General features: G+C 48.2%; 1 protein-coding gene across 7 annotated transcripts in view; it reads left to right on the forward strand.

Annotated features, from left to right (window-relative positions):
• The window catches only part of LOC118236132 (roundabout homolog 2-like), a 163,439-nt gene that overhangs the window by 17,474 nt on the left and 122,831 nt on the right, over positions 1 to 23,134 (forward strand). For 5 of the 7 annotated variants that reach the window (XM_035434217.1, XM_035434224.1, XM_035434220.1 and 2 more), the window contains exon 1: positions 3,402 to 3,638. The exons of the other annotated variants lie outside the window; for them this stretch is intronic. In XM_035434217.1, coding sequence (XP_035290108.1) covers positions 3,512 to 3,638 — 127 coding nt within the window. In that variant the 5' untranslated portion in view covers positions 3,402 to 3,511. Of the gene's footprint in view, positions 1 to 3,401; positions 3,639 to 23,134 lie in introns of those variants that run through there. 7 annotated transcript variants of the gene reach the window in all.

Below are 23,134 nucleotides of genomic sequence, written 5' to 3' on the forward strand. Positions count from 1 at the left end.
TGCTTTCTGATTGGCTGTGCGGTGGGAATGGGATTTTAAGCGCATACTCACCTGTTTGAATGGGGAACACAGGTGAGTGTGCTTACCTGCTTTCCGCCAGCTCAGAGTAACCGCCTACTTGACCCTTAACCCTTGACCTTTGACCTTCATCCAGGAACACTGAGGTTATTTTTGCACTACATGGTTAACAAGTTAGCACTCCCATATCAGAAATTCGTATTTTTAGCGAAATAATATTAAAGTTATTTACAGTGTCCCAACCTGTTTATGTGGTTTCCATGTTTCTGGACTTACGGTGTTCATGGCTATGAATAACTGTTACACAATGAGTGTTGTACCTTATCAGACCTGCGTTCTGTAGTTGTTCCAATGACCTTTGGTATGCACTTATTGTTCGCTTGGGATAAAAGCATCTGCCAAATTAACGTAATGTAAAGTCTCGGATTTGGTTATGACTCTGGTTGAGCTCGGTGGCTGGTTGGCTTGACGGAGCGATGGACGTTATGTCAGACACGGGCGCCAGTGAACGTGTCAGTACTGCGGGGTTAAACAGAACAGACTGCGCGAGAAAAATCAGAACCTCTCTCCTCAGAACCACCGCCAACATCGCGGACACGCTCGCGGAACGTGCCGGGTGACATCACGCGTGTGACATGTCGTTTGTCTCGCTGCTCGTTTGCGTGATGGACCCTGTCCGTGCGTGGGTGGGTGTCTGGATTAGTAATCTGACTCCCCCGCCGCCCCCACCCCTGGTGACTGGTGGGTGGAGGCAGTTGGGCCGGGGGCGGTCCGGTGGCTTTGAACAGATGGAGAGACGCCCGCGACTCTCTCGTTCTCTCTGTCACTCTGTCGCGCTGTTCGGTGAGGGGGCGTGGCTTCTGGGCAAAAATGCCACGCTATGCTGACATGGCCCTGTCTGTGCGCCCGGTTCCTTCTCTCTCTTTCTCTCCATCTCTTCTCTATCTCTCTCTCTTTCTCTCTCTCTCTCTCTCGCTCCCTGCCTCCCTCTCGCTCTCTCTCTCTCCATCTCTTCTCTCTCTCTCTCTTTCTCTCCATCTCTTCTCTCTCTCTCTCTCGCTCCCTGCCTCCCTCTCACTCTCTCTCTCTCTCTCCATCTCTTCTCTATCTCTCCCTCTCTCCCTCCCTCTGGTTCGATATAAAACCCCAGCTCGTGTTCATTTTTTACATATTTAATAGAGAGTAATAGAGATTATAGGACACGGTGCAAACTTTGTTGCCTCTACTTACAGACAATACGGCGTGTGTGTAAACACAATTAGCATAAACCACCCACCTGCCAAAGGGAGGTCAGTGGAAGAACATTATTATAATAGCGGTGATAATTTTCATGTTGAGAAAATGTAAATGCTGGCTGACAGAGCTACAGAAGATGTTTTTGCATCAAAATTGCAGAACTCTGTTAATTGCTCATTACCCAAAAATTGCCAGCCAGTGGCGTTTCTCCTGCCCGGATGTGGTGAGAGCTGCGCCCTTTGGCTAACCGGCTCTGGCTTCAGCGTCGCTCAGGGAGGGGAGCGTTTCAGTCTCAGTGCACACCAGCGACCCCCTGCTGGCCGAGCGGGATGCCCGCGGCCCGCCCGTTGAGCTGCGTTTGAGGCATCTTCCTCAGACTCGTGTCTGTGTGAGCGCGACCCGCTGACTCTCCTAAACCGCTGCGGCGGGTGTCACACAACTCGCTGGCCTGTGCTGGGGCTGTTTTTGTTGGCTGTGTGTGTGTGTGCGTGTGTGCGTGTGTGCGTGTGTGCGTGTGTGCGTGCGTGCGTGCGTGCGTGCGTGCGTGCGTGCGTGCGTGCGTGCGTGCGTGCGTGCGTGCGTGCGTGCGTGCGTGCGTGTTGCTGTTGGGTTTGCTCAGGGCTCAAGGAACAGCGCCCGGCTTACGGGGGAAATCTGGCCGGTACCACTGACACCTTTAAACGCGGAGCGAACTTCTGTGCCAGAGGAGTACTGCAGTACTGACAGAATGTGGGAGGAGTTAAGTGCAGGACTGACACAATTAAAGTGGGAGGAGCCTGGGATCCCTGGATAGGTTGCGGAGATTCCTGGAGCAGAGAGAGCTCTATCTCCCACCCCCCCTTCCCCTTCATGCCTGCTCTCCACTCACCTCACAGCAGGTACTGTAGCTGGGGAGCAGTTTGCTTGGTTTGTGTGTTTGTGTGTGTGTGTGTGTGTGTGTGTGTGTGTGTGTGTACCCTCCTCCTGCTCTCTGCTCAGTGTCCTGTGGAGATCCTGTCTGCTTCTCATCTTTCATCTTCCAACTACATCTCACTTTTTCTTTCTCTCCTTCTCTCCCTCTTTCTGTCTCTTTCTCTCTTATCGCTCCATTTATCGCTCTATTCCTTCCCCTTCTCTCTCCCTCTGCCTGTTTTCTTTTCTTTCTCCATTTCCCCCACCATCCCTCTCTCTTCTCTCACTCATCCTCTCTCTCTTGCTCCTCCCTCCCTCTCTCTCTCATCCCTTCTCTCCCTCTCTCTCCCTCCCTCCCTCTCTCTCTCCCTCCCTTCCTCTCTCTCTTTCCCTCATTCCCTCTCTCTCTCCCTCCTTCTCTCCCTCCCTCTCTCCCTCCCTCCCTCCCTCCCTCTCTCCCTCTCTCTCTCTTTCTCTGTGCTGGTGGCAGGCAGGCAGGCTGTAAGATGTTTAGCTGCTGTAGCGGAGGGAGGTGTGAGAGAGGATATTAATCCAGCAGCGGGAACTACAGCAGCAACATTAAACGCCAGAGATACAGAGACAGGGAGAGAGGGAGAGAGACAGAGGGAACGAGAGCGCATTCACACACACACACATGCGCGTGTGAGAGAGAACTCTTCGACTCGCTAGCGCTTGTGTGTGTGCATGAGTGTGTGTTTGTGTGAGACAAACTCCTCGCCAGCGAGCGTGTGTGTGAGTGTGTGTGTGAGTGTGTGTGTGTGTATGTGTGTGAGTCCGCTGAGATGAGATGATCCTTGCGCCCCGGCCGTGTCCACAGGCAGTCTCTGCCTCATGGAGGGGATTTCGGATGGACCCCTGATCTCCCGCCTTCCTCCGGAGGACCGGTGCTTTCCGGGGTAGAGCGGTAGCGCGGCACGCCTGGAGGGACCCCCAAACTGCCGAAGGGACCCTCAAACTGCTGGAGGGACCCCCAAACTGCCGAAGGGACCCTCAAACTGCCGGAGGGACCCCCAAACTGCCGGAGGGACCCCCAAACTGCCGGAGGGACCCCCAAACTGCTGGAGGGACCCCCAAACTTCCGGAGGGACCCCCAAACTTCCGGAGGGACCCCCAAACTTCCGGAGGGACCCCCAAACCGCTGGAGGGACCCCCAAACTTCCGGAGGGACCCCCAAATTGCCGGAGAGACCCCCGAACTGCCGGAGGGACCCCAAACTGCCTGGAAGGACCCCCAAACTGCCGGAGGGACCCCCAAACTGCCTGGAAGGACCCCCAAACTGCTGGAGGGACCCCCAAATTGCCGGAGAGACCCCCGAACTGTGGGCCGGGGTCCCAAACGGCCGGACATGGCCGTGGGGGGGAGGACTGGGCTGGTTTCGGTGTGCAAGCTGCTCTTGTTCCTCCTCGTGATTTTGGGAGCTCCTGGCACCGCCCGCTCGGCCAGGACACAGGGCAAACACCGCGGCAAGGGGGGTAAGTGGTGCCTAGAGGGAGGAGAGGGGGGGCGGAATCGAGGCTTCGCCACCTTGGTACGCTACCGTCAGCGATGGCGAACTCAGAGTATTTCGGAATGGATGTTTTGTGCCATGACTTTTGTTTCGTAAGGGGACTGAAAAGTTGGGCATTGTGTTTGAGAAGGGGATCGGAGAGCCAAGCCTTCTGTTCTAGAAGGAGATTGGAGAGCCATGTGTTCTGTTCTAGAAGGAGATCGGAGAGCCATGTGTTCTGTTCTAGAAGGAGATTGGAGAGCCATGTGTTCTGTTCTAGAAGGAGATCGGAGAGCCATGTGTTCTGTTCTAGAATGAGATTGGAGAGCCATGTGTTCTGTTCTAGAAGGAGATCGGAGAGCCATGTGTTCTGTTCTAGAAGGAGATCGAAGAGCCATATGTTCTGTTTCAGAAGGAGATTGGAGAGCCGTGTGCTCTCTTTTAGGAAAGGGTAGGAGAGTCCGCTCCCGTGCTCCAGAACTCCGCTGTGATTTTTGGGTTTGATTCGCCTCCAGGCTCTGTACGGCGCCTGCGGTCGATGGAGCGGAAAGATAATTTATTTAAAGGACAGAGTGGAGTCTTATTGACTCGCTCCTTGAGTCCCGCGCATGACTTGAGGGGGAGATTGAGGGGGATTTGGGCGGTCGGCGCGTTTGCTTTGCTCGTTTTCAGCTCTGAACGATCAGAGCTTTGACCTTTGACCCTGCACTTCACAGGGCATTGTGGGATGTTTCTGCCGTTTGGCTGAGGTGGTGGAGTGAAGTTGCTCGTAGGGATTTTACTGCAGTTGGCTGCACAACACAAGCGTGTGTTGAAGTTGAAGGTGAAGGTCAAACATTGTGTGTGTGTGTGCGTGTGTGTGTTTGCGTGTGTCTTTCTCTGTATCTGTCTGTCTGTGTTTCTGAATGTGTTTGTCTGTTTAGTTTGTGTATATGCATGTGTGTCTGTGTATATGTCTGCACCGTGTGTGTGTGTGTGTGTGTGTGTGTGGGTGGATACTCTGTGCTATGAGGTACCATGTAGCAGCAGGGAGGGTATGAAAGTTTTGGTTTTAGACCTTGATTTTGCTTTGAGGGTGGTTGGGTTGGTTTTAGACCTTGATCTTTGCTTTGAGGGTGGTTGGGTTGGTTGTACATTCCATTGGTTGTAAATTTCTTTCCATTTTAAAGTTTAATAATAATTATAATAAGAGAATATTATTGTTTAAAACTAGCTGTGTTGAGAAGCTTATAATTGGAGTTGTGGTATGTTCCTCCTGAGATTTCTTCCTATTGGGGGGTTTGTTTCTTGCCACCATTTCAGTTTTTTTTCTTCCCACTGGGGAGTATATTTTTTAACTGTTTGCTATTTGGGAGTTCAGGCTTGTTTTTTTGGCCTGATCTTCTTTTGTATTTCCACTGCGAGACATCTTTCTGACAGTGTCTCTGTAAAGACATTATACAAATAAAATTGAATAGAATCGAATGGTAGCAGACAGTAGTCGTCATCATAGGTGCAGTAGTAACACTTTTTACTGTTACTGTACTGTTAATAGTTGTCATAGCAATAGTAGTTTGTATCCTATTAGCAGCTATAGCAGCAGCAGCAGTAGTAGGTGTTTATCACGTGACACACTAACTGATAAAGGTTCGGCTGTCTGGGCTTATACTGGGTTGCTGTCTTAGTGGAGGAGGACGGAGGGGGTATCGAATCCATTTTACGCACGTACCTGAAGCCGTCTCCATTCTGTTTCAGTACATGGCAGTCTGAACATTTAATTATCATTTTTTCATAGGCAATAAGGTTTGCCGTATGCCTGAGAAACAACCAAATGCAAATATCTTCAAATTGTTAAATAAATAAATAAATAAATAAATAAAAACCCAGTAACCTCTGGCCTCTTTAGAGACCTGCAGGTGCCTGTCCTTCCCTGGAGGGATTAGGTCACGCTTGCACTAGCTGTGCTGGTCTGGATCAGCCTATTGGCTGCAGGACGCCAGTGTTCCTCCCTAGACTTCTGTTATCAGACTGGAAGTTACGAAACGATGTCTATGACCGGGTTGTGTCACTCATCCCCTCCCTGGTGGCGGAGCTTCCCACTGCAGTCAGAACAGCAGAAACCCTGCCCATCTTCCAACCCAAAGACTCACCTCTGTATCGCGACCCCCCCCCCCCCCCCCCCCGCCCCCCGACCCCTTTTAGATATTCTTTCTCTCTTTCTCGTTCTGTCTCTGGACAAAATCCTTTTGGATAAAATGCTGTAGTTATTGACCTTAAAGATTATCTACAACATTTTGTTTGTTAGGCTAACATTACACTTATTGATTATAATTGGGCCTCTGTGTCTTCTTGGTGATATTGCACTGTTGTATTTCTGAGAGTAACAATGATGTTGTGTGTTACTGTACATTGCTCTTCATAAGAGCATCTGCCAAGTGATTGTAATGTAACTCCATTCCTGGAGGGCTGCAGTGTCTGCTGGTTTTTCAGTGTGTTTCATCAATTTAGCTCTTTATGTCACTGATTGGCTAAAGAGTCTTGCACACACTTGGATTCTAACACCTTCATTGGCTGCTGGTTGATAGGGAACCACAAATGCCTGGCATATGGGGAGGCTGATGTCATTATCATGTGATCAGATTTGACAGTAAAAAGAGTGAGATTGAGAGGGGGTTTGTGTACAGGAGTGGGGAATCCCACCGGTAAATATTCACATCACTTTGTTGCATCAGCGACTCATTAGCCTGACATTCACTGCCCGACTTTACACTCACTCCCGAGCCATTCAGATAATGTTAGTCGTTAGCTCTGACTGTCTGATTCAATCAAGCGTCAGTTTTGTCTTTCTTCTCACGCACAGTCAGGACGGACCGCGATGCAGCCGAACATCGGTGCCAAACCAGACCCGAGCACCTCCAGTTGTTCACGACGGCTTTGTTCTTCTACTTCCTGTTTGGTGCCAAAATGTTGTTTACATATCCCTCCATCAATTTATCCATTCATTATCTATACCTGCTTATCCTGGGCAGGGTCGCGAGGGGTGCTGGAGCCTATCCCAGCGTGCACTGGACGAGAGGCTGAAATACACCCTGGACTGACCGCCAGTCTATCGCAGGGCAGTTTACATAACCAGTCTGTCCCTTTTTAATAACCCCGCTGCATTCTGAAGCCTGCGAGGGGGCCGTCAGCACCATGGACAGCGATGGCCGTCAGCACCATGGACAGCGATGGCCGTCAGCACCATGGACAGGGACAGACTCTGCTACGGGGATAGAACACTGCTGTCCAGCCCTTGGCCTTGACACTGCCCACTGTTTCCTGGGAGTGGGTTTTTATTGGGCTAACCTGCTGCGTTAGGAAATACTTCAGCCCCTCCCTAGATTTTTTTTTTTTTTTTTTTACACAGGCTCGCCCCGTTTTCTCTCTCTCTCTCTTTAACGGCCAGATTTATATTTTTCGCTCGTTTGGCCTCATAAAGCATCCGGGAGTGGGAGTGATGATGTAGGAGCAGGTTTACCCTTTTTATTTATTTATTTTCTAGCTGATAATGTATTGGGTTAGGATGCAGACGTGGGACGGCGGGAGGCCGGATCTGGCTCTTCTGCTGGGAGACTCTTTATGAGCGCAGCCTCTGGCATGTTTATGGCTGTTTATTATTCTGTGTGCCTCTCACTCCTTCTCACCAATCACCTGGAGCGGTGGGCCCCACCCGTGCCGTTTCACAGCAGCGAGGCCGGTCCCCTGCGCATTGCCCCTTTAATTTAAGGCTCCCTGCAAAGTCCCGCCCACAAGAGCTTCCCCTTCGTTTTATCATCTCTTCTGAAGGTCCATCGCCCCGGCAACAACAACCTGTAGGAGACCTCTGTTTTCCCTGCCCCCCTTACACACACACACACACACACTAACACACACACATGTACATGCACATACACACACATATGTACAGACGCATACTCACAAGGACATGTACACACACACACACACACACACACACACACAAACAGACACACGTACATGCACATACACACACATATGTACAGACACATACTCACATGCACATGTACACGTACACGCATGCACACTAACATACACATGTACATGTACTTACTCACATACACATGTACACACACACACACACACACACACACACAGCTCTCAGGCTGCAGTGGCATGCCTCCTCCTGTAGGGGATCCCCTGAGCACAGACAGACAGTACCGTCCAATGAAGCAGAACCTGGGGGAAGGGGGAGATCACAGAGCTCCAGAGCTGATTAAAACTGCCCCCTCTCCCACCCCCAGAGTCCCAGCTCTCGCCCCCTACAGCCCTGGGGGACCTGGGAGGGGATGCCGGGGAGGGGGGATGACGGGGGGGGGAGCATCACACAGTAGGGGCAGTAATGATTCTGGGAGGGTCATTGGAGATGCTCATCCCTGGAGAGACGGACGGCACCAGGGTTCTGAAACGGCAGTTCTGAAGGAGACCCGGCGCCTGCGTCTGCTGGTATTTTTGTTGTTTTGTAGTTTTCCTTTCAGTCAGCAGCCATTTTAGGCCCGGGGAACCCGGCGGGCCTTCTCCACGGCGAGATCAGTGGGGCTTAAATGAAACGCTTTCATGCTCAGGCACACGGAAAGCCCGCAGAAGCTGTGGGCCTCTGGGACCGGAGGTTGTGATCCCTGGGTGGTGGTGGTGGTGGTGGTGGTGTGGGTGGAGGGGTGTGGGGGGGGGGGGGAAGGCGGGTTTGGGGTGAGGGGGGTTAGGTAGATGACAGGCATGAGAGGAGAGATGCAGAAGGGGGGGGGGGGGATCCCGAGGAGATCAACCTCAGGGGAGGGGCTTAATGGAGTCCCAGGTCTGGGAACATTGAATATTGCCTCCCCTGGGAAGGGAAGAAAGAGAGAATGATAGAAGGAGAGAGTGAGAGAGGGTGGGAGGGAGGGAGGGAGGTATTTCTTGCCTGAGTGTTTGGGGGGGAGGCAGGTGAGAACCAGAGACTTGCGAAGCACGCTCGGGGGATTGGGGAGTGTTGGGGGGGGGGCAGGGGGTGTTTGTTGGGGTGGGGGGGGATTCATTGGCTCTCGGCTCGTCGGGGGCGGGCGCGTAACCGTGCCGACAGGGAGCCGGGTCTGACAGGCGTGCGGCGCGCTGTTTTACTGCAGACGGCATCGGGGCCTCACACAGAGGGGCCTCACGCAGAGGGGCCTTCTTTCATTACGGAGGGACGTGCGGGGGGGGCGGTTAATTTCACCAGCCTACCCCCCCCCCCCCCCCCAGAGCCGCACGGAACGTTCCGGAAACAGATGCTCTTCCCTGAAGAGGCGAGAGCTGCGCGGAGCGGCGAGGGATCGTGCTCCGCCCGAACGCCGCGTGCGCCGAACGATGCGTTCCTCCGGCAGGAAGTGATGTCGGACGAGGCGGATTCATGTTCCGTCCACTTCCTCTTCCTCCCTGGAGCTCTCCAGTGTTGAGGGAGAGAGTGAGCTGAACCCCTGGTCTCAAAACAACAAGGGCAGGTCAGAGTAGAGTGGGCGGATTTTGGAAATGGGGGAGGAGGAGTTTTGCCATATTTTACAGGGGGCGTAGGGATTTTCTTTTGAAATCTTGGTATTTGGAATAATACCAACACCTGCTCTATTTGTACCTTTGTAACTCAAAGCTCTATACAAAATTGAACAGAGCTGAAGGTGTCTGTGTAGTACAGTGTGTAAGCAACTGGCCTTGTAACCAAAAGGTTGGAGGTTTTGATTCCCAGGTAAGACACAGCCATTGTACCCTTTTAACCAGGTACTTAGCTTCTGCTTCTGTATCCATCAAGCTGTATAAATGAATACTATGTAAAAAAAAAAGAAAAAAAAAAAGAAAACTCTGGATAAGAACAGTTATTAAAAGCTCATAATGTGATGTAATGTAATGAACTGTGATACTGTACCGTACTTGAAGAATTTAAAGCACCCCCTCCCACCCTAACAAATATAACATATAAAACAAAAAACAATAAAAAAAGAACAAGAACGAAACGGAGCCTGGCAAAGCTGAAGCTTTCCTTGTAAATAATTTCTTTTTGAAGATACCAGGCATGGGCTCAATTCCAGTTTAAATAGTAAATGGCACTATTCCATGTTCAAATCCATGTTCAAGTGGGCAATTGATAACTAGTGGGCATTGCGAGAATGTAATTGGAATTTGGAACTGGAATTGAATTTTTGTAGAACCAACCAAAAACTTGTTTTATTACATTTCTTTTACAAAATCCTGTGGTGGGTGCAATAATTAGAAAAAAAAGTGCGCATTTTAGAATTTTCACACCGAAAGCAAGAACAGGCTGGCAGACGCTGCCAGTCAACGGGCTCCCTTCAAACCGGAAACGTCTCGAGGTCTTTGAGACGCTTTGAGGGAATAATTACCGTCGTACTTAATTAACAAGGCTGCGGTGTAATTGGGACATTTGCATAGATGCAGTCGCGATGCGGGCGAAGACGAGGCGGCCGACAGCTTTCCGTCGGCGGGCCGGTCGGCGAGCGTCGCGCTGATGAGTTCCTTTGTGACCGCCGCCAACACTTGGGCGCGCGTTATTGTTTAAGGGAAAATCGTCCCTTTTTTTTTTTGCGCTTTTTTGTGATCGCAGCTTGAGTGCTTTTCTCTCTGTTACAGCCCCATTGTCTGCGACAAGCGTCGGTAATTGATGTGATCAACCTCTCGTTCTTGCTCTCAGTTTGGGAAAGTTCTTGTTCTCATGAGGAGAAGTCTTACATTGATGTGATATATATATTTTTTATTATCCGATATCAGTTTCTCATACAGTAGATCAGCTCAATCCAAAATGCATATTGTGGTATTTAGAATAGGTATAGATAGATAGATTGAAAGATGGAAAGATAGACATAGAAATAAAATGTATTATGAAGATCTAACAAGATATTGCAACATTTTACAATATACGGGATGTGCAAATACAGTGATTATTGCCACCATCAGATATTGCAACATATTGTTATGAAATATATTGAAAATGCATGGCTGTGAATTATTTTCAGGGGGAATGGCTGGTGACAGACAGAAAGAAACAACTCTGAGATGGAACTCTGAGACTTTGATGGCTGTTGCCATGGTGCTTCCGTGGAGACGGGTTGGGGGGTGGGACGGGGGGGTGAGGGGGCGGTCCACGGTGAGGTTATGTGTTCCTTGGCCTTCTGCTCCCCGTCCTGCGCTCTCGTGATATTGGAGCAGAACCTTTATTGCCCCATTCATCATGCCGGCTTTGCTTGCCTTGTTAATATCTGTCTGTCTCCCAGTGCATAATGGCCGGGGCTCAGGGAAATATACACCGCTACTCCTCGACAAGATACTCCGAGAATCTCCCAGCATGCACTGCTCGGGCTGCCAAAGCCGTCCTGCCCGCCTCCACTTCATTTCGTGAAGAGGTGTGAATTTAAGACAGTTTTCTTAGTATTTATGGCTCTACGCGCCCATAAAAAGCTTGATATCGTCCGTTTTTATCGTCCATATGGGGTTATTGATAGCGTTGTGTTATTACCACGGCGATAATCCTTTTGCTCTGGTGGAATTTGCAGCAAACATTATCCTTGCTAAATCAGCTCTAATAGAGTTTCCATGAGTCCAATAGGGACCATATTGGAGTAAGCTCTATTGGAGTTAAAGGGGTAACACTTTCTATGATGCTTATGAATATAATACATTATAAGCGAACTTATAAGGCATTATAATGTGCTCATAATACAGTGTAATTATAGATACAAGCACTCATAAACACTCCTAATGCTTTTTAACAGTAGTCATAACGTATTATGAAGTCTCTTATAATGACGTGCGTTCGTGCGTCTGTCTGTCTGCGAGTGTGTGTGTGTGTGTGTGTGTGCGTGTGTGTCATCGGCTGGCCCTGACCTTGTCGGAACCGGTGACACGTGTTTAAGTGTGTCTTTGTTTTTCTGGTTTCCCCCGGTGTTCTCGATCAAAAGCCTTATTACTCGAGATGTGCGTCGACTCCCCGGGGAATGGGGGGGGGGGGGAGAGAGAAAAGGAAATAAGCAGACACAGATTGACTGAGGGAAGTTGTTTGGAGTGCGCCGTGGAGATGGGAGTGGATCCTAATTTGTTTCATCACAACAGGTGTTTATGCTCCCGCTGCGGGGTAGGGGCGATGGACAGAGAGGATGCTGGGAGATTAAAGATGAAAGGCTTTGGGGGGGGGGGGGGGGGGGCAGGGGTTTCTTCAAGGGGTTAAGGGGCCAGCAATGCTGTGATGTGAATTTGTTTTCGGAGATTAGTGTGTTGACAGGTCCCGGGGTATCAGCTGTTCGGCCTCTCGGACCTCCCAAAAATGTGTGTTCAGGTCCCCACGTGCCCTTTAGGTCCCCACGTGCCCCTATAAACATGGAACACACACCATTCTGGTACAAATATGGACTTTTTCTTGTATGATTATAAATAAATATACTTCACGTCAATTTGCAATCTTTTAATACATATCTGGCAATGTGATTAAATTGTATCGTAGCTCTGAAAATGGCAATCGTGTGTATATTTGCTCGTATGTTTTGTGAAGTGCTACATTTTTGATCTCGATAATATATTTTATTGCAATATATTGCTGTATTGCCACATTTATGAATTAAAAAGCAGGCTTAGTATCCTTTTGTTCTTTGAGTATGGACCGATCACACAGTGTACTGAGGCCTACAACGGCCAACCCCCCAGTAGCTATGGTTTCTGTGCCTGTGTGTGTGTGGGTGCGTTGGCATTAAAAACGTCTTTGCTGACTGGTCACATTTCAGATAATCCCTTAATGAAATGGAACACACGCCATTATATTGCAAATAAGCATATATATATATATACACAAAATATATCATTTGTATATATATATATATATATATATATTGTAATACATATCTGGCAATGTGATAGCATGATATTGTAGCTCTGAAAATGGCTACTGAATACAGTAACTGTTAGCGGTAATGTTAGCCTCTTTATTGCACGCGCCTGAACGCTGTACCCTCACGACTGGCGGTCTGAAGGAGGGGTTAAACATGCGCGAGGACACCCACCAGCGCGGTCTCGCCGTGTGGGGAGTCGATTTCACGCGGGTAACGACGCGCGCGGTCCACGGCCCCGCCCACAGGCCTTCCATTTTGCGCCGCTGTTTTATCGTAATTCGGACGATGTTTTCCTTTCGGGACGCTGACTGTGGGAATACATTAGCGCTCAATTTTCAACGTCTGCCCTCTGGACACGGCGGCTAATTTACGATTCCAAGCGTCTCTCCGCGATGGCCGTTCTGGTTCACCTGAAGCGGGACGAACAAACGCACTTTGATTCAGCGTTTACGCTTGGGTTTGATTTTCTTTGAATATGGCACTTAATGATGGCGCAGTATTTCTGACGCCTCTGGGGTAGGGGTGATTGTGTTTAAGGTGAACGCAGAAGCGTTTTGGCGGTTAAAGGACTGATCAGACTGTCAGACTGATCGCACTGTGGAGCTCTTCTGGGGGTTTTGCAGTCGGTGTTGCGTCTTGTTTGGTAGTCGACGAGCCAGTGGCCTCTCTCTCAGATGTCATCCGCTGGCATCGCGGCGGCTTCGGGGGGGCGGGGGGCTGGCGGGGGGGGCAGGGGGGCGGAGCGTGACCCCAGCGCCTGGCGGTGTGACTCCGGAGCGGTTCGTAAATGTCAGCCGCCCCCCCGCACGGTTCCTCTCGGAGAGACCGTACGGACAGCGACCGCGCCCCCCCCCGCAGACCTGCCGTTACAGAGGAAGGAATCCGCACTTCAGCACAACGCTCTCGCCATACCGCAAGATCAGAGACAAAAAAAAAAACATCTCATAGTCCTGTGAGACTCATTCTGGTGGCTTTTAGACAGGGAGACGGCGTCTGTCAACACAGCTTTTTAATTAACCCTGTAAGGCGTGAGATCACAGACATGCGATTAGAATGTTCTTGACTGAACATTCCAACGCTGACGCAACAATCGCTACTGGTAACTGAGATGCGATTTCCATAAGTTCTAGAACTCCAACTTAGAATTTTGGGGGGAAAAAACCCATTCCAAAAAACCTACTCTTTAAAGGGTTATAAAACCACCCCATTTCACCCCCTCTTTTCCCCCCTGTTCCTCAGGGGTACTCCTGGAGGGCTGATGTGTGTGCAGGTCTCCGTTTCCACCGATTACCCAATTTGCATTTACAAATTGCGTTTAGCAGACGCTCTTATCCAGACTCGCAACTTACACAGCTTGTGTTCTTTTACATACAAGGCAATATACAGCTGGATATTTACTCAAGCGATTCAATGTCTGTTTCGTAGCTTTTGCCCAAGGGCACAATGGCTGTGCCCCCCCCAACTTTGGAATCAAACCGGCAACCCTGGAGTTCCAAGCCCAGTCCTCCAACACATGTATGCTCAGGTTGGAGAACAGGCAAGCATTTTGTGTGGGGATACGCGTATATACACAGAGTCTTCAGCTGCTGTTTGTGGGCTTGTGAATAAATTTCACCGCCGTATTAGATGCAGGTCTGGCGCCTGCTGTCTTGCATGGGTTTCACTTGAGTTTCATCATCCAGGAGAGGTTCTGCACCTTCCTGTGTGTGTGTGAGAGTGTGTGAGAGTGTGTGAGTGTGTGTGTGTGTGTGTGTGCTGAGGGAGCAAACGACTACAGGGATTCTCTCTCTCGCTCTCTCTCTCTCTCTCCCTCTCTCTCTCTCTCTCTCTCAAATTTCAAAGTGCTTCATTGGCATGACAAATATGTGTGTGTGTGTGTGTGTGTGTGTGTTGCCAAAAAGCAGAGGTTACAAAACAAAGCTATGTACAATATGTATAACAAAATTAAAATAAGTGATGTTAGGTGCCTGTGTGTGTGTCAGCTTGTTAATGTGTATGCTGTGTGTACATGTATGACGTGGTCACTCATTGTCCTTCACTGACAAGAGAACGTTGTGCTGCCAGTTTGCAGAAATCTTTGTTGTCCCCTAATAAGAATGGTAGCCTATCTGCATCAGGTGTGTTGTTGAATTGGCTAATTTTGGGGTAGAATTTGGTGCATTCTATCAGGACATGTTTCTTTGTTTCAATTTTGTTGTATTTGCATTGTTGGCACAATTCTCTTTCTACCGGCAGCCATGCTTGGTGGTACTAGGAGTCTCGTCATGGTGGTTCTCAGTTCTCTCCTCTTTCTCTCTCTCTCTCTCTCTCTCTCTCTCTCTTTGCGTCTGTCTCTCTCTCTTTCTATTTCTCTCTTGCCCTGAGCCCATGCTGAAATGTGGTGGGGGTGCGGTTCAGCTGATTTAACTGAGGAGAACAGGCACCCCCCCCCCCCCCACCCACCCACCCCCCCAAGGCCTGTGGCTCAGACAGGAGTCAGTCAGCACTTTGCCTGTCAGAAACAAAGTCTCTCACTCCGCTTCCAAAGCCTTCACACTGCCAAAAGACCTGAAACACACCCTGGTCTGATTTTCTTAATTAGTTGGCAGCTGAGGTTTCAAATCCTTCCAGGCCTTGCAGTTGTTGATGAAACTTCTCGCCCAAAAGTTTCCCAGAATCGCACAGTCTCAGATGTTGGACAAGGACAAGTGTTACCTCGTTCAAGTTTTAGGCTGGCTGGCAGACTGTGCAAATTTAAAGGTGTAAAGTATGTGTTTGCTCCAGGTGTGGAGTCTAGCTGGTGGAGAGGAGGAGAGGTGGAGGTGGAGGTGAAGGTGGAGAGGCTGGGGTGGTACAGGTCAGGGCAATCCTGTTTGGGAAGGTGCAACAGGAATGATGGTGTAATTATCACAGCTGAGATCGTTATTAACTGGTATGTCATGACCCTGGAGACCCAATGCACTTCCTCAGACCTGCTACGTGTGTGTGTGTGTGCGTGTATGTGTGTGTACACATGGTGTGTGTGAGCTTGCCTATGTGTATACACTGTGTGCGTGTGTGTGTGTGTGTGTGTATACACTCTGTGCATGAGCTTGCCTATGTGTATACACTGTGTGCATGTGTGTGTGTACCTTGCGTGTGTGTGTGTGTATACACTGTGTGTGCGTGTGTTTGTGTGTGTGTACATTGCGCGCGCGTGTGTGTGTGTGTGTGTACACTGTGTACGTGTGTGTGTATACACTGTGTGCGCGTGTGTTTGTGTGTGTGTACATTGCACGCGTGCGTGTGCGTGTGCATGTGCGTGTGTGTGTGTACACTGTGTACGTGTGTGTGTGTGTGTGTGTGTGTGTGTGTGGGTGTGTGTGTGTGTGTGTGTGTGTGTGTATACACTGTGTGTGCGAAACGCTATTTGAAGCTTCCTGTCTCTCTCACCTCCTGGTGCGCGTCAGAATAACAAAAGATTCGAGGGAGTGAGGGATGTGTGTACAACCTGCCCCCCCCCCCTCCCTAAACCCCCCCATACCCCCCCAAACCCCTGACTGTCACACCGTGCTGGGGGAAGCCTTGAAGATGAATTATGGATGGCAGGAATGCGCATATTTATGACAGAGGAAGCTGAAGTGGAAAGAGACGGTTCAGAGAGTGGAGGGAAGCGTCGTCAGGGAATGCAGAGGAGGATTCTGGGAATTTACCGGGATGCGTTTACAAACACATGCTCCCTCACCTGACTGTGTGTCGCCTGTCACGCTTACCACCTGGTCAGGGGACAACCGATGAGATTCAGTCAACACGCGTGCTTAACTTTGGTCTGGATTCAATCAGCTTATGTCCTCAATTTTGACCTGGATTCAATCAACAGTTGTCCTTAACTTTGACCTGAACATTGACCTGTATTTAGTCAACAAATGTCCTACATATGTCAAGAGCTTGTTGGACAAGTTAATTATGCCGATCGCTAAGCTCTCAAAAAATGTGTTCAAATGTGTTAGATTAATTTAACAGTGAGTCAGAATTACTGCAAAATGTTGAGTGAATGCAAATCAACTTTGACTTTGACAAATAAATGCGAATGTTTGTTTTTTTCCTCTACGAAAACCAAGAGAGGAATGAGAGAGAGAGAGAGAGAAAGGGAGAGGGAGAGAGATGCAGAAAGAGGAAGGGGGGAGCGAATGAGAGAGAGAGAGAGAGAGAGAAGGAGAGGGAGAGGGAGAGAGATGCAGAAAGAGGAAGAGAGGAAGTGAATGAGAGATTTATCATGCACAGATGAAAAAGCCAACCTGGGGGCAGTAAAGTGTATAATTGCTTGTGTCAGACAGTCCTGCGGGTGCGGTGGGGCGGGGGGGGGGGGGTCTTTACGAACGCTCGTCTTCCTCGATGTGCGATTCGCTGTGAAGTTGTCGCAGCTCGTGTGACATGATTACTGCATTTCATCAGCTGAAGCAAACTGGTGGATTAGCAAGTATCTCCCTGCTCTAACAAACTAGGCGGGAGTGAGAGTGAAATGACATTTAAGTTATGTAGTAATTAATTATTAATAAGGGGACCCCGTTGCATTCATTTTTACAAATGTTTTTGTTTTGAGGAAAATTAATTTGGATACAACGTCAGTGTCCCTGCTTGAGGTGGATGCTACCAGAGTGGACCCTGGGTGTAATTAAGGGCGGTGATGTAACATAACAGCTCAGGACCTGAACTTTTCACTCCAAGGTTATAGGTTCTATTCCCAAGTGGGGACACTGCCACTGTACCCCTCAAAATTATTGCTTGACCTTTTTGAAGAGCAGGTTTTTTGAATTTTTTGTTATTTTTATGTTGGTTTTCTAGAACTCCACTGCTTTCAATTACAGTGACTGTGACATCAGCATTAGAATGTTCAGTCAGGAAGATTCTAATCACTTGTTTGTGACCTCACGCACTTAAACCGCAGTGCTTCAGTAAAAAGATCTAGCTCTATGGAGGGATTGTAAGTGTAAAGAATGTAAGCTGCATAAGTTGCTGGGGGTGAGGGGTGTGTGATAAACGCCTGGGATGTAAGTGTGATGTAAGCATATAAAGAGAGGTCTGTGAGTGTGATGTGCGTAAAGTCTGTATAGTGTGCGACACTCAGTCCGTGTTACGTGTGTGACATACATGCTGCACGCACAGCATGTGGCATTTGTAAGGTTTAGAACATGCATGATGCTTATGAACTTAGTACAAATTGTGATGTGGGTGAGAAAAAATATCACGCAGAGTGTGTACGGTGTGTGAAGCTCATGACGTGCTCCGTGGGTGTGTGGTGTGGTAGGCCACCGTTAGCCACCCCCCCCGCCCCCCCACCCTCCGATCCTCAGATGATCGCGACTCTCAGCTGAAAAGCAGCGCTGTCCCATCCGATTATCCTCAATCGGGAGCAGGGGGAGGGGAGGAGGGGGGGAGGGGGGCCACAGTGGCCCCCGGCCTCATCGCTCGCATACACGTCCTTCATCCTCCTCAAGATCAATCTTTCATGATCCGAGAGTCAACAATCTCAATTATTCAGAGCTGCTAAATGTGGGAAACCGCGTAATAAAAGGGAACGATAGACGCAGAAAAGGCTCCCCCGGCTGGTGGGGTTTGCAGTGCTGAGTCTGGAGGTTTTGTTTATCATCTGTGGTCCCTGACAGTGGATTACTCTCCGTCTCTCTCAATTTCAGTTCAATTCAAAATGCTTTATTGGCGTGACAAGATAGAACTTATGCTGCCAAAGCACAGAAAAGAACATATAAAGAACATACACCATTGAACACATGAGCATATACATGGACATACAGTTCATTCAGGCTCACTGGTTGTTTGCAAGCTGTGATGTAATTTGCCGCTAGTCTGATGCATTTTTTGTGTTCTCTTAATAAATAGGGGAGCATTTGGTGGCCATTTAGAGTTTCAAATTCAGGGCATATTTCTGGTAGAAATTTTCCCTTACGTCCAGGTATTTTCCACATGTTGTGTGAGAGTGTAGCTCTGTCTCCACCACTTCTTGACTGCAGTGTGAGCACAGTCTGTCCTCTCTGGACAGCCAGGTCTGCCTGTGTCGGCCTTTTTCAATGGCCAGGCTGTGCTCACTGAGTCTGTGCATTGTCTGTACAGAGGTACTTTCTCTCTCTCTCCCTCCCTCTGTCTCTTCTATACCTCTATCTATCTCTTTATCCTTCTCTCTGTCTCCCTCCTTCAATATCATTATCTCTCCATTGCTTTTTCTCTCTCTCCCCATCCCTCTCTTTCTCTCTGTCTCCCTCCTTCTCTCTCTTCCTCTCTTTCCCCAAAAGCCTACTGAAGGCAGAGGAGAGGCACGCTTTTTCCCACAATGCAGTGCGCGGCGGGGATCACAGATCCTCAGGGGCTCATCCCACGAACCTGCTGCTCGCGTGGCACACACGTGGTCGTAAATATGCGCTTGTGGGGGCCCTGTGGGGGTGGGGGCCCGGTGGGGGTGGGGGCCCGGTGGGGGCGGGGAGGGTGGTTGCGGGTTTTACACTCCAGACTGTACCCCTCTTGCGCCGGCCTTCCGCTTTCAACCGGTAATATAACCACATGTCGGTGAAGTGGAGCGGACGACCAGGAATCACTGCCGCGGAGCGGAGATAAAAATAAATTCTCGGCGATCCTGCGGACTTGTTCCCGCAGCTCGCGCTTGCTCCCCGTCGCCGTCCCCGCAGCTGATTAGATTTATCTGCGGCATAACCAATTTCTGCCTCCTTTACACGGCTCTGCTTCCACGCTGGTTACGGAGACCCGCGCGTAACTCTGGATACGATCAGTTTATTAATGTAAATGCATTGCCGGTAGCGCCGGGGGGGCGGGGAGTTTTATGCTCTCCTGTTAAATTTACTGAGGAGTTTTCCCGTGAGGGTGGGGTGAAGGGGAGGGGCCCTTCTCTCATCTTTAGAACCTGGGAACCTGACAGAACCTGGGAATCCAACGGAACCTGGGAATCCGTTAGAACCTGGGAATTGAATATCAGTTCAGACCTTCTGGGTCCTTCTCAGGCCCCCAAGTCGCTGTCCTGGATTGAGTTTTTTTTTTTCTTTCGTTTTGTTTGGGCATAGTTCAGCAAATGCAAAAAAAATGGGTTTATGAATAGAGAAAAAAGAACCACCAGCAGTTGTTAGTCAAAGGAGGATGAACATTGATTCGTGAAGCCACGCCCACTCGGGCCAATCCGCTGTCAGGAAGTCCTCTGTGATAGGTTAATAAGTCATGGCGAAAGCCGGGGTACGCAGATTCGTATGAATGTTGAACGTTGGAGTGATGTGGTTGTGATGAATCTGTGGGTGCGCTGTGAGACCCCCTTTAATGCTGCCCCAGCATATCACCGGCGTGTCAACACGGACGATTTAATGCGCCGACAATAATTGCTTTTTGTAAATGGGTTTCCTGAGAGGGTAATTTCAAGGTGCTGATATTCAGCACCGAAGGGTCTTGTAATTATCGAACGCATTGCGGGAGGTAAATAAGATTGTAAATGTTTTATATTATTAACAAGGTTGCGGAGGGAAATCTTTGCATACATTCCTGACAGTAGACCTGCCTGTTTTTTTTTTAAATACAGCTTTTTAACATATGCCCAGCACTGTATATGCAAAGGTGATTTCAACAACCTCTCATATAGTCTCTCTACATGACAAAAAAATGCCTATCAATGTGCAAACTCTAAGAAATATATTCCAATATACTACTTAATATGCATTATATTTCCTGTATAGCAGTCATTTTCATATATACGTGATGGAATGCATAAATTCTAGCGTATGCGGGAAACCTTCGTGGTAAAATGCATTCATTTGCATGGACCCGCGTGCATTGAAAGAGGGAATAGATTTAATTAGAAGCGGGGTTTTTTTTCTCTTATTTTAAAGGTGATTACTGAAGCGTTTCTTCTTAAATCACAGGCCTCAGTCTGCTGTTATACAACGTGTAGTGAAGTTTGCGGTCACGGGGGGAAAGAGAAAAGTACGTTCCTCTCCGGTAAAAAAAAAAAAAAAAAAGAAGCAGCTATTTTCGTCTCGTCGCGGTCTGACGAGATGCTCCGGGACAGAACATTATAAAGAAGCATGCCTTTCCGGCAATTAAGTGACACAAATAATTATTCTGGGTGGAGTGAGTGACTAGGGAGCGTCTCTAAAGTGCAGCCTGTCACCATGCAGTGGAGCGCCTTTCCTGCTCCCTAAAGCCATGATCGCCCCCTTTCGCTCGTTTCTCGGTTGCGCTTGGTCTTTGTACTCAGGCCCACGGTGAAGGGCGTTAATTGAGAGAGGAATGTTCTAGAAAGATGTAGTAATAACTATGTATCAGCTTGTGTACCTCGTACTGCAGTGAAAACCGGCCTGGGAAAGCACTGTCCTGACTTCTGTGTGTGTGTATGTGTGTGTGTTTGCATGTGTCTGTGCACTGTGAATATTTGTGTTTACGTGTTTGTGTATGTGTCTGTGTGCTTTGTGAATATGTCTGTGAAAATGTGTGTCCATTGTGAGTATGTGTGTGTACAATACAAATATGTATGTGAGAGTGTGTCTGTGCACACTTGTGTGCATGTCCGTGTACACATAGAATGTGTGTGAGAGTGTGCGTGCATTTGTCTGTGTTTGTGCATATGTGTGTGAGTTTCTGTGCATTTTTAAATCACTGTTGTACTGAATAAATAACTAGATCCACTGGGGGGAAAAAAACACTTACATTCTTCTCATGTGTAATTGTGTCTTTAATCTTATGTTGTAAGTTTAGTGCAAATTTGTCAGTTATTGGAAGTTAAACCATAAAACTGCTTTTTAAACGGATAAGAGAACCATTTTCAGAGAATTTGTCATGAATATGAGATGTCTTTTTTGTCTCTTCGGCTAAATCCCTACCTTTTATCACACATTGCTTTTAATTGCCTGCCAGTGACGTGCATTAATTCATCTTAGTGCCCACAGAGATAACCTCTTTATTCCCTGAAGTTTTTTTATGTAATTCAAATGCAGCCCTAATTATGGATTTCGTTATCTTTCATATCAACTCAGCACCTCCACCTCAAAGAGACTATGCGGGTGGAAACCCGTCTGAGAAAGCTGCGCGTGCAGCAGACCCTCTTCTGAGTTTAGAATTGATTCAACCTTTTCAACTGCGGTGAATACATCTAACACCAACTCTGTCAGCTACAATAAGATTATATGCGGCATTTTGAATGACTTGAATGAATGACGTCTACATAGAGTTCTGTATAAACATTTATATTCTGGATTTCCTTGTGATTTGGATGCGCAGGACGGAGACCCGCTGAATGACTTTAAAAGAACCGATTCATGATTAGAGTTTTTAAAATTAATTAATGATTTTTTTAGAGGAGAGCCTTTCTGCTTAACTTTTATAAAGGGTGACGTGGACCCCTGTTTGATGCGAGTGTGACTGATGTGTGTATAGTTTTAGCCCGTCAATCAGAGAAGTCTCGCCGCGGAAGCTTTCTGAAAAGACCAAGACGAAGAATAGTAGCTTTAGAAAAATGTGACGGAACTTTGATCGTGCGGGGATGATGGATCAAAGGGGACGCGGATCTCACGCGAGAGGGAAATCGAAAGACGTTTCTGTCTGCAGAACCGAGCAGCTCTGTCACGCAGTGAGTTTTTTTCATTGGCTAGCGCTTCTGAGCGATTGCAGCGTAACACGATCACTTGGAAAGGGAGATTAGATCCGTCTCTGTTGTTAATGCATTCCATAATTCTTCTTTCATCTACGGACAGAAAAGGACGCCCGTTCTGAAGGCTGTTGAATGCTATTTGTATACCCAGAGCTCCGGCGGATAGAGAAAACAGCAGTGATATTAATAAGCTTGATGTCTGAGCTAGACGTGGACAGTACACACCAATGTGGCCTACAAAAATACTCATCTGCGCACCAAGTCCACCCGCAGAACTACATTAGAACGCCTCATTAGTTCTGCGAGGCCTTCTCATTTTGCAACGGTCATGCAGTGCCTCTGGTTCCACTTGCTGTGCGCGTGCTCGCGATTGCTAGAATGCACACATACTGTGCACTGGCTTTTAGGACCCCAATAAATAAATCTGCACTAAGCCACAGAATGAATTGCAGGTTCAGAAGAACTGCTTGTTGCTTATTGATATTTCACATTAGCAATAATATTGCATAATAATAATAATAATAATAATAATAATATTGCAAAAAGCACACAAACTCATTTTAAATTAAAAAAGTATGATGATAATGATGATGATAATGAAATGACAATAATAGTATCTTTATCATAATGTCAATGCTAATGTGAAAAGTCAACTTAAGCATTATTAAGTATTAAAGTAGACAGTGTTATAATGAAGTATTTGAGCAAGTGCAGGTGTAGGAACAAATCTCCTTCAGGTAAAAGATGTCTGACTCGATTATTCTCAGAATGTTCAACCCGTCCATGTTCAATGCCAGGAAATGGTATTTCCCAAAACTTCCTTTCTTGACTGTAGTGCTCCATGAGGAAAGACGTTGAACTCCCCGACGCTGACTCATACACACCCGGCCTCTGTAGAACAAGCCCCGCTCTCTCTCTTTTTAAAATTACAACTGCCACTATTCAACTGCCATTACTAATTCAGCGCGATGAAGTCATCCGGGACCGGAACACACC

The sequence above is a fragment of the Anguilla anguilla genome, chromosome 9, assembly GCF_013347855.1.
Source record: "Anguilla anguilla isolate fAngAng1 chromosome 9, fAngAng1.pri, whole genome shotgun sequence".
In the NCBI taxonomy this organism is placed as follows: Eukaryota; Metazoa; Chordata; class Actinopteri; order Anguilliformes; family Anguillidae; genus Anguilla; species Anguilla anguilla.